Source organism: Microtus ochrogaster, chromosome 10, assembly GCF_000317375.1.
Source record: "Microtus ochrogaster isolate Prairie Vole_2 chromosome 10, MicOch1.0, whole genome shotgun sequence".
NCBI lineage: Eukaryota > Metazoa > Chordata > Mammalia > Rodentia > Cricetidae > Microtus > Microtus ochrogaster.
In genome coordinates, this window is record NC_022016.1 from 22,891,565 (window position 1) to 22,902,409 (window position 10,845).

The following is a 10,845-nucleotide window of genomic DNA, read 5'->3' on the forward strand; positions in this document are numbered from 1 at the left end:
CTCTGCAGCCCTGCCTGTTTTCTCTGGCTTGTCCAACATAGTGGAGGTACATTCACCACCTCTGAGAGCAATGATCACCAGCCCAGCTCCAAGGACCCAGCAGGTCTCTGTAGCCATTAAGCAACTAGTAGCATGCTGCTCACAATCCCCATTTAAGTGCAGGACCTCCCAAAAGAGCCAGAGTTAGTACTGCCAGCATGAACCAAGAAATGATTTCTTAAAGAAGCTATGCAGTTTTTGCTGCTAATGCTGAGACAGGAAGCCTTCTCTTAAAGGAGCCATGCTTCTGCTCACTGCCAGCAAACAGAGTCTATGTAAAAAAATGTGTCTACCAAGAAACTGCACTTGGCTCCTATTTTAGTGGGTCTAGAAGCTCGCCCTCTCTCTCTCTAAAACTTTTTTAGGTCTTATGTGGATCCATGCACCATGCAGTGGGTGCCATTTGTAACCTGAGACTACTCGTTCATTTCCCTGCCTCCCAGAGCTGAATAATCACACAGAAACTATATTAATACAACAACGTTTGGCCTATTAGCTCAGATTTTGTATTAACTAACTCTTACATCTTAAATTAACCAATTTCTATTAATTGATATATCACTATGAGGCTGTGGCCTACCAGTAAGGTTCCAGCATCTGTCTTCTTCAGCAGCTACATGGCGTCTCTTTGACTCCACCTACTTTCTCTATATATCTCTGTTTCTATTTCTTGCCTGGCTTTATTCTGCCCTGCCATAGGCTAAAGCAACTTCTTTATTAACCAATGATAATAAAACATATTCACAGCATTCAGAAGGGAATCCCACATAAAAATATACTTAATTAATATTTATTTTTTATTTCATTGATAGCAATGCATAGTTTCAAAAATAAATCTTATAGGTTAAAGTTGCCTCTATCAACTGTTAACCAAATAACACACTGAAGATTTTGTTTCTCATCATTTTGATCTTGTGCTTAGTAGTTTGAGAATTATAATGGCTTATTTTTGTTGTGAGCCTGACTTGTGAGTAAGGACCTCAGTTGAGAAATTGCCTCTACCACATAATCCTGTGGGCATATCTGTGAGCCATTTTGTTGAATTGTAATTGTTATAAGAGACCTCATTCCACTGATGGTGGTACCGTTGTGAGGCAGATGGGCCTAGGTTATGTAAGGAAGGTGGCTGAATGTGAGCCTGGAAGCAAACCAGTAACCAGGAGTCCCCTATGATTTTGGGTCCAGGCTCCTTCCTTGAGTCCCAGCCTTGACTTCCCTCAATGGTGGACTGTTATCTATAACCCAAAAGAAATGTTTTCCTCCCCCAGATTGTTATTGGTCACACTGTTTATTCCAACAAGAGAAAAAGAATGATCCTATTTCTCAAGGCAGAGTAACTTTCCCTTGGGAATCCCACTGCTGTTTGTGGAGGCAGTAGCTAGGACTCTTTCCACTTAGCTCCTCGGTCCATTGCAATAACAGTCAGGAGAGAGACACCATATTAGTCACATCTATTAGCCTAAATGAGATGGAATTAGACCATGTCTGGAAATCAGAAGATTGGCAATACCTATCACTACTCTTGTGTCAAAGCATTTTCTTATTTTGTATTTCCAAAATTTTATACCTCATCATTTTCTAGAATATCTTGTTTTTTTCTATATGACCATAATCAACAAATGCAAAGGACAACTGTCAATCCTTGCCTCATTTGATCTGTCAACACCTTCTGATAGAGTTGATGTCTACACTTCGTCTTGCTCTGCTTTGTATGTGGCAGTCACTGACAGAGCCACCTCACCATCGGTGACATTAAAGGCTGTGCTATTTATTGTTTTCTTCTCCCTTTTTTCTCCCATTTCTTTGTTTTTAGGATTTTAAATCCTTGGAGATCTCTTTTTTCTTAGTTTAAATTTTTTTCTGATTTCATAGCATTTGTTAATACAATCCCTAAATACTTTATTAATATCTTTGCAGCCACCCCAAAATTTAAATAAATGAGGAAGACTTCTCTCCTGAATTGAAGATTAACTAAGTTAAAAGTCAGCTTAACATTATATTTTGTGTCTGATTTCCTAAATCGTACCTCCAAGCTTGCCCACACAGAATCCCTTCCTAAATAGCAACAATTCTTTCACTTATTCTGAACAAAACCTTGGAATCATCTTTGAGTAAGTCATTCCAAACCCCCATTCAATTGGGAAATTATCATGGGGTTCTTCTAAAAACACTCTTTGACTATCTTCATCACTTCTGTTGTTACAACCCTGACATGCATTTCATCGTTTGTCAAGTTTCCTAACCAGGGAGTTCTCATCTGTCTGGCCACAGTGAACTGTTATTTCTTCCTGTTGGTCAGGGACACCTGTCTCAGCTGCACCCTACCTTCTGCGTGGCATGAATTTCTTAGCCATCCATGTACTTTACTTTTTCTCTACGACTTCCCTAAGGTCATTCTGTTCCAGATTATTACCCTGTCCTCATTTTACATCTTGGACTCCGGATTTCTTCCTCTTCCTCTGCACAGTTTGTTTTCCAATGGCTTTAGTTACCTTATAGCGCACTGCATAACTTTCCAAATGTATTGTGTTTAGTATCTGCTTTTTCCTGGCTAGAGGATGGCTAGAGTAGGCTTTCAGGGCCTAATGACTGTGGAACTTTCATCAATGAGTGTATCCTGCATGCATGAAACAATGCATACACTGATTTTTTGTTGAAAATGAGAAAATAGAAGGAAAATAAAAACAAAACACTGCCCCATCTCTAAAGCCACTCTACCTCAAAGAGATATTTTTAATTGAATCTATCACTAAATATATGACTAAATATAATAATCACTCCACTTTCCCCATTTTAGACATTGCATGTTGAATTCTTGCTAAGTTTTCAACATATGGAAGGGAGGGCGAAATTACAAATAGAAATAGCCATGTTAATAAAATGACAGAATATAAAAGTATATTGAATCTACTGTTTTTATTAAAACATGCTGAATTTAAGAATATTGAAAGAATTCATAAATTTGGAATGTTGCTATTCTGACATTTAAAAATAAAACAGAAAAAAGTTGTTTAAATCAAACCTAAATAAAGTATCAGAACATTATAAAAGAGCCATTCATAAATGTTTTAAAATGAAGATCTAGGGCTGCAAAGATGACTGAGTCAGACAGAAAACAACCTTTCACATGGATCCTTATCCCTAGCACCCACGAAAAGGCGTGTTTTATGACACATAGCTATCTCTTTCATGGCAGGGGGTGTTGATGTAGAGACATGTAAATGCTAGAGATCACTGACCACAGAGTTTATATAATTGTTGATTTCTGGGCTCCATGAGAGAACTTGTATCTAACAAGGTTAAGAGCAGCTGAGGAAAATACAGGATACAAACTTCAGACCTCCACAGGCATACACACATATGCATTCATGTGTATGCACACACAAGCATGTACTCAGACATATCCTACACACACACACACACACACACACACACACACACACACACACACACACCCGATTTCTGTAAGTCTTCATGGGTTTCTTAAAGGTGATTCTTATCAAGCTAACCTGTCCTTTTCTCTACCTTCACACGGAGGACTGAACCATAACTAAGTGCTCTACCCCTTACCTGCTGCCCAATCCACATATTACATTATTTTAGAGTACTATCACACTAACAGTGTGTCTGAATCCTAACAAAGCATGCTTATCAATATTATCATTAAAATAGCACCCAAATATCTGAAAACAGATATAAATATAAGGGTAGAAAATACTTTACAATGTAGAATCATGAGTCCCAAAGATCTCAGCAGATGAGGAACATACAGAAGTCTAGAGAACAAGTTAATTGAGTACAAAATGCTAGTTGTTTAGCTACTGTTGAAAAAATAATATATTTAATAGTGTATATGTAGAAATACTGTATAAGTATTTTAGAATGGACATGTCAGAGAGACTTTCATAATTTTAGCCTTCCAGAGTTCTTCTAAATAACCCTTAGTGGACAGTTCTTAGGACGTGAACTTGAATTCTCGTTATTTTACATCAGCATAAGCTTGAGCATGTGCTAGAGTGACCAAGGCAGTAAAGCACCTCAAAATCATTTTGATAATGAAAATTAGAATAAACCTTGAGTTTTTCCCCTAAAGATATCTCAAGGAAAATGTATCTATGTGACAATAGTTCAGATATAGTCATGTAAAAGTTTTATGTCCCTTTCAACCTTAAAACTTGTCTTTTTTAAAATAATAAAAAAGCTCTATATGATACTGAGTTATATCTTTGTTCGAGTCTCTGATATGCTGCCAGCATATTCCACCTGCACCCCTCACTCCTTGTTGTTTTTCTAAACAGTTTCACTCCTTCTGTTTCAGTCACTGCTCCATTGCAGTGAAGAGACCCCATGGCCAGAATTACTTTCATAAAGGAAAGCGTTTAATCAGGGGTTGCTTACAGTTTCGGAGGCTATCATCACAGCAGAGAGTATGGCAACATACAGGCATGCATGGTGCTGGAGAAGAAGCTGACAGCTTTACATTCTGATACTTAGGCAGCAGGCGGAGAGAGACTGGGGCTGGCATGGGCTTTGAAACCTCAAAGCCCGCCTTTGGTGGCTTACTTCCTCCAACAAGGCCACACCTACTCCAACAGGGCGACCTGTCCTAGTATTTCTAATCCTTTCAAACAGTTCTGCTCCCTGCCGACTGGGTATTCAAATATATGAGCCTATGTGCGTCATTCTTATTCAAACCACCACAGCTACTATCATATCAGATGACTTTTATATATCTGTATAAAACCTTACTTGTGAATAAGGGAAAGCATGAGATTTGCCTTTTGAGAATGACTTTTATCACTCAGTGATTATCTCCAGCTGCATACGTTTTCTTTCAAATAATGTAACTTTATTCTTCTGGTGGAAAAAAATTCCACTGTGTCCTTTATATGACACACATCATCTTCATCCATTCCTGTGTTGATGGACTCTCAGTTTGCTTCCATAGCTTAGCTACTGTGAGTAGTGCTGCAGTAACATTGTACAAGTATCTCTTTGGCCTATTGACTTGAAGCCCTTTGGGTAAGTACCCAAGAATGGTCGAGGTGGATCACAAGAGAGATCTAGTTTTATTTTTTGAATGATTTCTACAATAGTTTGTCTAGTTTTCAATCTCATAGTCTTACATGAGAGTTCTCTTTTGTTGACATCCTTGCCAGAGCTTGTTGTTATTCATTTTTGTAATGACTTCTGTTCTGTCTGGAGTGAAAGGGCCTCTTAATGTAGTTTTAATTTGCATGTCTGTGATGGCGAGTAAATGACCTTCAAAATGTCTAATCTCTTCATGGCTTAATTTGTTTTTCTCTTGGATACATCACTACTAGTGTACTGTGTATCTTATTTATTCTTATTTGGTTCCATTTTCTGAATCCTTAGGATGACACAAGTTACAAGAAGGCAGCGTATTCAGATTATTTCCTCTATTTTATATGCTTACCACTTTAACCCTTATGTTACAAAACTTTTTGGTTCATAGTGGATGTACTATTTCATAAATGAAACTATAACCCATGGTAGAAGCCCAAGAGACAAAAATTTTATGCCCGGTGGGAAACTATTTCTGTTAAAAAAATAATTAAACCCTGTGTGCCCTGGCCCTTTGGAAACTGACAGGCAGCGTGTGCTTCTCCACAGAAGGCTGCAGGATTGCTAGCAGGGATGGAGCCAGTACCTAGGTTCTTGATGAAACTCTTTAAGTCTGTAAAGAAGTTTAAAATGACTTAATGTTGAGAACCAATGCGTACCTATATTAGGCTTCTGTCTTTGTATATGATCTATGCCATTTGGCCACCATATGCAGAGAAGTGCATATGCAAGCATATCTTGTTGGGATTTGTAGCCTCATTACCCCCCACCCTTTGTTTTAATTTGAAGCAGTGATTCTGAAACACAAATGTCTCAAAATTTGGGAACAATTATTGTGGAAACATCCCAGAAAATAAGCCCTATAGAAGACGGTGGAGACCAGAAAGAAATTGATCAAACAGAAGATAGCTATGCTCAACAAAGGGAAATGCAGACATGCTCCCACGAGGATGGCAGAGCCCTGAAGGTATGCCAGAGCTTAGCTTAGTTCTACACTGTGTCCCTAGCCTCACCTAACTCAGATCGTTACAATCCCTACAGTTATGTCTTCTTGAGAATACACAGTAAAAATACTTTTGAATCATTTTCAGAACCACTTGGCTATATCTGCAAGATAAAATGAAAATAAACACTATGCTTATAAATTTTAAGATATTCTTGTCTCAGACAAAGGAAAGAATGAAAAACTAATAGTAAGCTTATAATTCTTTTTAAGAAAATTAAATACAGCAAAGAAATTTATGCTTTTGTTTGCTTAAATAAAGTTCTTTATTCTTACTATGCTCCTGCTACTTGACTAATGATAAATAGGTAGTTTCCTATAGAAATTACTATTTGGGCTGAGGCAGGAGAATCAAAAGCAGTCTAGTTTACAGTAAGAGACACTTAAAATATTTTTTGTTGGTGCTGTTTTTATTGTGTATTACTTGATGGACTGTTTTGTTCAGTTGTAACTATACATGTGCAGCCTAATGAGTTTGGAAACAAGAAACTCAAGTTCTTATTGACATGCAAGCAAATGTAAACCCTTTTGATTAAATCTACACTTGATTTTAACAGAAAATAAATAACAAAATTGTAGCCTGTGTATTCGGAAAATATTGGACTCTGTCACCAACCCCTGGAACTAACCATTATCTTTACTTTAATTTTGCCACTTTGTTTTTTCGAGTTTTGATTAAATTTCCTTTCTGGAGCATTATGAAGTGAGGTCATGGAAAGCCTGGCATCTCTTGCTCATTCATTTGCAGTCCTGTAAATAATATTTCATTGTCTAACCATGCCACACATTGTCTATTACACAGTTGGAATTTGAGAGGCTTCCCTTCAGATTTCCTGCAAATAATGTTGCAATGAATATTCTTGTATATTTCATTCATTGAATAAATGTGGCCATTTCTATAGTAAAAACTGAAACATGAATTATTGCTCCATGGCTGGTAAGGTTCTGAGATTATGGTTGACACTTTTTACTTTATTATGTATGGGACCACTTTTCTATACACCCCAAATGGTGGTGGAAATCTCATCACTTAGTATGTTAGACTTTCTCATTTCAGCCACCTCTGTTTATTTTGAGGTTCATCACTGAGGGTTTTCTGTGATTACCAAGGTATTGAGCCTTTTCTTTGTGGTTATTGACCATTTCTAATTCTTTGTAAACTACTTTTTCATGTCTGTCTATTTTATAAGCTAATTATCTATATTTTTTATACATAGAATACACCAGGTATGGGATCTTACTATATATATGTATACATGAATATATCATATATGTGTGTATATGTGTATGTATATACATATATGTGTGTGTGTTTGTAAAATAGACTCCCTCTTCACATATATATATATATATATATATATAATATTTCTCTATGCCTTTTGTCCTAGTAGATGGTGCCTTTAAAATAATAATATATTAATTCTAATATGACTCAATTTATCAATTTTGTCCTTATGTGGATAGGAAGATATATATACAAACTTGCTATAATTCTAATTCCAAACAGGTCCGATGACCTGGGATGGGAGTGTAAAGTCAGCCAAGCAAAGAAACTCTGACCACGTATTTTAGTCACTGAGACACCTGCAACCTATAAACTGTAATAAATAAAGATGATAAAAGTCCCTAATTACATCATGCTCCTTCCGTCCAGAGGATGAAGAAAGGGTTAGCCTTGTAAGACAGAAAACTTTATGTAATTGTTACCTTTTATCAGCCAAACACCATGAAAAATACAACTCCACTTCTGCCTCTACTTCCCATGTTAAAGGCCTGTTGGGTACCTAAACGCTCTTGCCATTTATAAGGAGGCAGCTCTTACATCTCCTCCTCCTATCTGGGCACAGTGTTAGAGGATCACAAAGGAGCCTTGACTGCTTCTTCATTTCACTGGAGACTACAAAGACTCCTGAACATCTGTGATCTCGTGAGCCAAGCCCAGAGAAGAAGACTTTCATTACCTCATACCTAACAAGCCCCAAGCCTCCTTGTCTTGTCACAGTAGGCCAAGTGGGAGCTTTAACAAGGCTCTCTCTGTCTTCAGTTTCAGTAGTAAGAGCAGAGGCCCATTGGAGAGCCTGAACTTCCACCCTATGCAGCAGTAATGATGTGCCCCTCTTCAACTATGGTGTCTCTAGAGACTGGGCTTCCATGCTCAACTTGTATAATTGATGTTTTGCCTCTTGTTTCAACAGGGTAATTGGAGAAGTCTGTTCAAGCAAAATGCAAATAATATCAAAAGTCTTCACACACAGTGTCTCAACTACTCAGGGTACAAATGGAAATCATTCATCATATATAGAACCAATGATACTGCAACTTATATAAGAAATATCAATCAACAAAAGACAAAATATATTAAAGCAGTTCACTTCCATGAGTAATCATGGGCAGGTTACAGCATGAAAAAAAAAAAAAAAACAACAGAGTCTATTAATATAAAAAGAGTTCTGTCAAAGAAATAAAGATATTGAAAAAGCCAAATAAGATTTTAAAAACTGAAACATAACTTGTTTTTATTTGCCCCACAGAGGGAGCATAAATCCTCATTGGTTCCATTAAAACATGGGATGATACTATACCCTCAGAGGGTATTTTATCCACGCAATGAAGTGCTGAGTCTAGAAGTAAATCTGCTTACTTTTTGGCATCTGATCCTTGATGAAGATGAAAGAATATTTCAATTAAAGAAGGATAGTCTTTTTGACAAATAGTAGGATCAGGTGGTTTTTCTTAAGCAAAAACAGGAGTATATACCTAAATCTTAAATCTTATGCATAAGTTATGCATAACATATAAAAGTGTAACATTTAAGTTATAAAACTCATAGAAGGAAATCTAAGAGAAAAATCTTCAGAACCTAGAGTTTGATGAATAAAGAATTTTTAGACCTGATACTAATCCAAGATCCATAAATTAGATTACATTAAAATTAACAACTTTCGCAAAGCAAAAGATCCTACTTAGAAAGTGAGACCACATGGCTGATGCCCAGTATCTGATAAAAGTTGAGTTAAATAAAGAGCTCTCAAACTCCAGCCATAAAAGATAACAACAATTCAACTGGGAGTGGGCAAGGCATGAACAGACAGTTGGCCCAAAAGGATACCTGGGTGGCGAATAGGTACACAAGTTGTTCAGCATCACTACCCTTTCAGGAGTTCAGGTTAGGATCACAAAAGACAGCACAATGAAAATAATCACAACCCCAAGAGTTGACGTCAATGCAGACAGTGGGGCTCAGGCTTTGCTCGTGTGATTTTGGAATGCAACAATGTAGCATTCCAGAAAATTCCTTGATAATTTCTGAAAAACTGTACCTACCACTTATACTACAATCCAGTTGTCACACTTTTAGATAGTAATCCTAGGAAAATAAACAGTGTTTACCAGAAGCAAGGGGATAAGAAGTCCTTGATTCCCCAGAACTGATGCCACACATGACACCCCATTCAGCTCCCCAGAGGCAGGTTGGCTTAGAGCTCCCCATGAGAGCCATGTTGGTGTGCATCTTGAGGTGATCATCTTGCCTTGGTCTTCCAAATATGAGCCACCTCTCCCAGCATGAAATTAAGAAAAATATGTTGTTATTACTCTTTGAGGTTCATTTGCTATTAGCTTTTCATTTCTACATTCAGACAGACCAGGGGAAGCATCCAAACAAAGCTCCCAGACTACCAGAGACTGCTACATTAAGTAGCCATGTTTTATTGCCGTTGCTTTATTCAACCTCCTTTTTTTTTTACTCATTTTTATTGAGCTCTACATTTTTCTCTGCTCTCTTCCCTGACTCTCCCCTCACCTTCAGCCCTCTCCCCAAATCCCCATGATCCCAGTTTACTCAGGAAATCTTGTCTTGTTCTACTCCCTGTGTAGATTAGATCTATGTAGGTCTCTTAGAGTCCTCATTGCTGCCACTTCTTCTTTTAAGAACTGTCCTCAGGTGACGTTCTACTTCTTTTCAGTTGCTTTCATGTCAATATCTTCTACCCGATAGTTCAACTTTAAATTCATTGTATATATTAAAATGTTAATTCAGGTGGATTTCTGAGAATATAATTTAGGAATCAATTATAGAATTTTATTGCCCATACATTTTATTTACTTAAATATATTAAATGACATGTAAATTTGTTTGACATTGTCATTGTGTAGTAACCAATTTTTTTCTGAAACCTTCAAATTTAGGATATTTCTCATTATAAGAATACCAAGAAAATGGCTTTTCAAAAGAAGAGTGGAAGCACACAGAAGAGTTTGCGTGCAGTGGTCCCTGCCAGAGGTAAGAGTGTAATAAAAAAGTAACAGTGTCTTTATCAATGTAATCTGATTTTGCAAATTATGAACAATATTATCTTTATTTAGTTAACAGAGAAAAGTGCAAAAATATCCCTGCCCAAAAATCCAGTAGCAACACTATTTTATTACGAGAACGGATTATCTCCTTGCAGCAACAGAACAGTTTGCTTCATAATGCCAGGAAAGCAGCAGAGTCATCTGCTAAGGAATATAAAGAAGCCAACGAGAAACTCCTCCACCAACAGCAGGTATCTGAGCAGCGATTTCAGACCAGCAGACAGACAATAAAGGTAAAGAGAATGTTGAGACTGAGTTATAATAAATATGCAGATTATATTGATATTTTATTTTACATCTGGTTTTAGTTCCCATATCTGTTAGACATACGTGCAAGTTTAAAAAAATCTGAGGTGGCCGGG

The 10,845-nt window shown here is 37.1% G+C and overlaps 1 protein-coding gene across 1 annotated transcript in view; it reads left to right on the forward strand.

Annotated features, from left to right (window-relative positions):
• The window catches only part of Cntln (centlein), a 259,628-nt gene that overhangs the window by 188,179 nt on the left and 60,604 nt on the right, over positions 1-10,845 (forward strand). The window contains exons 17-19 of the mRNA XM_026782102.1: positions 5,914-6,091; positions 10,316-10,409; positions 10,493-10,716. Of these exons, the coding sequence (XP_026637903.1) occupies positions 5,914-6,091; positions 10,316-10,409; positions 10,493-10,716 (496 nt within the window). The remainder of the gene's footprint in view (positions 1-5,913; positions 6,092-10,315; positions 10,410-10,492; positions 10,717-10,845) is intronic.